Genomic DNA, 3,281 nt, shown 5'->3' with positions numbered 1-3,281 from the left:
CTATTATCTCAATATCTAATGCTCCCATAGTAAGGCTTTAATATAGTCCACATATTTCGACCTATTACTTTTTCATAAATCACCCCCCCCCTTATCATTATACTACATCTTACTCTCAACATTTCTTCCACAGACGCGCCCATCCTAACCCTCTCATCTTCCCTATTTTAACGTTTTTCATCTGTTTTTGTTCTTCTCACCATTCCCCCCAGACCACCACCCCCATAAAAACTTTACCTCTAACTGTCGCTCAAACAATTCCTTCCTACTGAGATAATCATTTTTACCGTTATCTTTTCCCTATCCCACATGACATTTCCTAATTTTCACCCTTCAAAAATGTAAACACATGAAAATTTTGAATTGTTTGTTCTAATACTTCTGGCTGCGCATAAATAACATGAAATACACATAAAACTCTTTCAATAAACTCTGATTCCAATCATGGGCTTTATATCTTAGTCTGTTTATATTAATTGTGTTCATACTTACTCCACTCCGAATAAGTCTTTACAAAGTTGAATATAGAAGTCCAAAGGAAACGTGTTACCAAAAGGTTGTTTATTGGATGTCGATGTTTGAAACCAACCAAATTCTGTACAAATTTGATAGAGCCACTGGCGAGCTGTAAGAAGTTACCACCTCGTATGAATATATCTTTACGTCTGTAGGTATCGTATGGAAGTGCATGTATGTAATATTCAGTCAATGCTTAGTTATTTGCATGTTTTTAGCATACTTTGTCTTATGGGCTAATCTCTAAAACGGCTGAACAGGATACTGTTTTAGTTATTCATTGGTATTTATAAAGAAAAATGAGAATCAACGTTCTTGTAAAATTATTCTCGACATATTGTCCGACATTTCGTGGGTAAAGGTTAATCTTTCGTGTAATCAAAATTGACCAAAGATAATTGACCTGTCTCTCTGAAAAAAGCCGACAGTTACAGCATTTAAGCAAAGTTAGGTTAGGTTATCCATCATACTATAAGGAAGTCTAATGCGAAGCTTCTTTAACGATGGTAATACAGCACGCTAAAGTAATATGCATGATAGTGTAGCGAGCACGAGCGTGTTTGTGTGCGTGAGCAGGTTATCGATTCGCCGACTAGCCGCGTGCGGCGTATTTGTAAATGTGTGTGTCGTGCCTGCATTCTGGGAAAGCAGTTAAACAGTTCTAAGAAAAAAATAAACGATCCGGATGTTTCTAGAGGGTTCCAAAAAGTAAACAAAAGAGTATTTAGAGGAAGAGACGATATTAATAATTAGTGTAAATAAATAGAATAATTCATAACCTAAGTTTAGTAATAATTTAACAGTATTTTTAAGTTCATTAATAATTAGTGTAAATAAATAGTTTTTGTCGTTATCGGTCTTAGAAGTTAATTTTGTTAAACCCACGAACATTACAATAGATTCTTCTTTTTCGTCGATTTATTTGGATTTTCAAACAATTTAAGTAAAAGACATCTTTAATTTAGTTATGATTTTTGCAGCTGTATGTTTTGTCGTTCAAGATCGAATTTCTAAATAAAATTTCTCGTTGGAGCCAAGTACCGATATCAGTATATAAAGTGGATGATGCTTCGAGTACGAGCTCCAGAGCTTGCAGATCAGTTCACACCACGTGAGCACTCTTGTACAACATGATTTTGCTTTCGTTCGCTCTTGCTAGCTTCGGAAATGTATTTCTTAAAATACAGTAAAAGCTCTTTATTCGCGGGGTATACGTTCCATAAATATGCCGCGAATACAGAAACCGTGGATATGGAATAGTTATTAATATGGAATCATAAGGTGTACGTTCTAAGGTTCCAAAATAAAACCAATATGTATCAAGATAAAATCAATGAAATGATGTATATAATGATAATTCGCAATTAAAATTAATCATTATAATCAGCTGTAGGTAAGAGTTTAAAAAATTTAGTGATTTTTTTGTATTGAATTTTGAAGTTAGTCCACTCGGTTACATCTTTTAAAAAAGTCGCCTCGTCACCAGCCAACTGTACTCAAAAGATGCCGATACTTTAAGGGATTCAGATTACCGGTTCTAGATATCATTAGTTTAATGTTTGGAACAGAGGTTTGAAAATTTGTAATAAGATAGATAAAGCTTTGTTCTAAAGCCTGTAGAAGGCAATTTTTTATTTTTTTAATTTCTATTGAATGCAAGAAGCATCAACATTGAGCATTTGTAAAAGCTTTTAATGGCCATATTATTGAAAACCAAAAACGTACCGAGTTAGTGTGAACCTTTGTATGTTACCATACAAAAAATCACATTCCTATTTATCTCGCAGCGTTAAATCACAATGTTTAGAACAGAAACCCATGTTTTCGGAAAAATTCACAGTAGGCACGAGCGGTCTACTGCGGTTAATCCCTTTAATAAATGACACCGAATCCTTTTCTGTTTACCGATTGCATCCGCGAATAATAAATTTTTTAGCCGCGAATACAGGAACTGGGTTGCAATTTTTTCACCCGCGAATAATGAAAACGCGAATAAGGAAACCGTTAATAAGGAACTTTTACTGTAAACAAAAAGAACATAAACTAAAAGGGCCTACTCCGTAGCCCTTTTGTCGCTGTTTTTGTTTCATTATATGTTCGCAGATTTCATAATTGTGACCAACAATATCAAGGGGCATTTATTTAATGCAATTTAATAAACAATAAGACTAGAGAAAGGATCAATAAAGCAAAGTATTTGTCATACTTACTCATTTCTGAAGTGATATTAGTAGGTGTGTATAGATCTAAGAAACTACTATATGATAGCATGCAGGAGTCACCGCTATACTGTGTTCTGATATACGAAGCCACTTTTTCTACATTAGAACCTGTCGTATTTTCGACTAGGAAACAACCTCTTTCGATGTCACCCGGATATGCATATTGTACTAATCCTGCAAAAGTATCTGCCACTGTGTTGAAGAAGAAAGAGCGGGAGGGCTCCGTAACGTTTATTGGTTGGCAAGTTCTAAAGTAGGTAAGAAATAATAAATAATTAAGTTTAATTAAATAAATTGATTATATCGCCTTAATTTTAGTATTGCCAATTGGTTTTGTAGATATACTTCGTTTACTTTCTGTAGCGATGTAACCTTCAGTTTGACCGGCTCAAAGTAGAAAAGAACAGCACTAGGCCAGAAAAGGAAGGAGACAACTCTCGGCCAAACTCTTAACCGGTGAGGAGCGTATAATCCGTACAGTACTGCACGGAAAAATTGACCATTTTATCCACTACAATTGCATTGCTCAAATGTGCTGTTATT

General features: G+C 34.7%; 1 protein-coding gene across 1 annotated transcript in view; it reads right to left on the bottom strand.

The window, feature by feature from the left end:
* Positions 1-488: 488 nt before the first annotated feature.
* Positions 489-3,281, bottom strand: part of LOC108732233 (putative serine protease K12H4.7) — a 24,983-nt gene continuing 22,190 nt past the window's right edge. The window contains exons 8-9 of the mRNA XM_018462923.1: positions 2,727-2,986; positions 489-625 (exon numbers count right to left, since the gene is read on the bottom strand). Of these exons, the coding sequence (XP_018318425.1) occupies positions 489-625; positions 2,727-2,986 (397 nt within the window). The remainder of the gene's footprint in view (positions 626-2,726; positions 2,987-3,281) is intronic.

The sequence above is a fragment of the Agrilus planipennis genome, unplaced genomic scaffold (genome assembly GCF_000699045.2).
Source record: "Agrilus planipennis isolate EAB-ADULT unplaced genomic scaffold, Apla_2.0 scaffold30, whole genome shotgun sequence".
Classification (NCBI taxonomy): Eukaryota; Metazoa; Arthropoda; class Insecta; order Coleoptera; family Buprestidae; genus Agrilus; species Agrilus planipennis.
The sequence above is the reverse complement of the archived record's forward strand: the minus strand, read 5'-3'. Positions and strand labels throughout refer to the sequence as shown.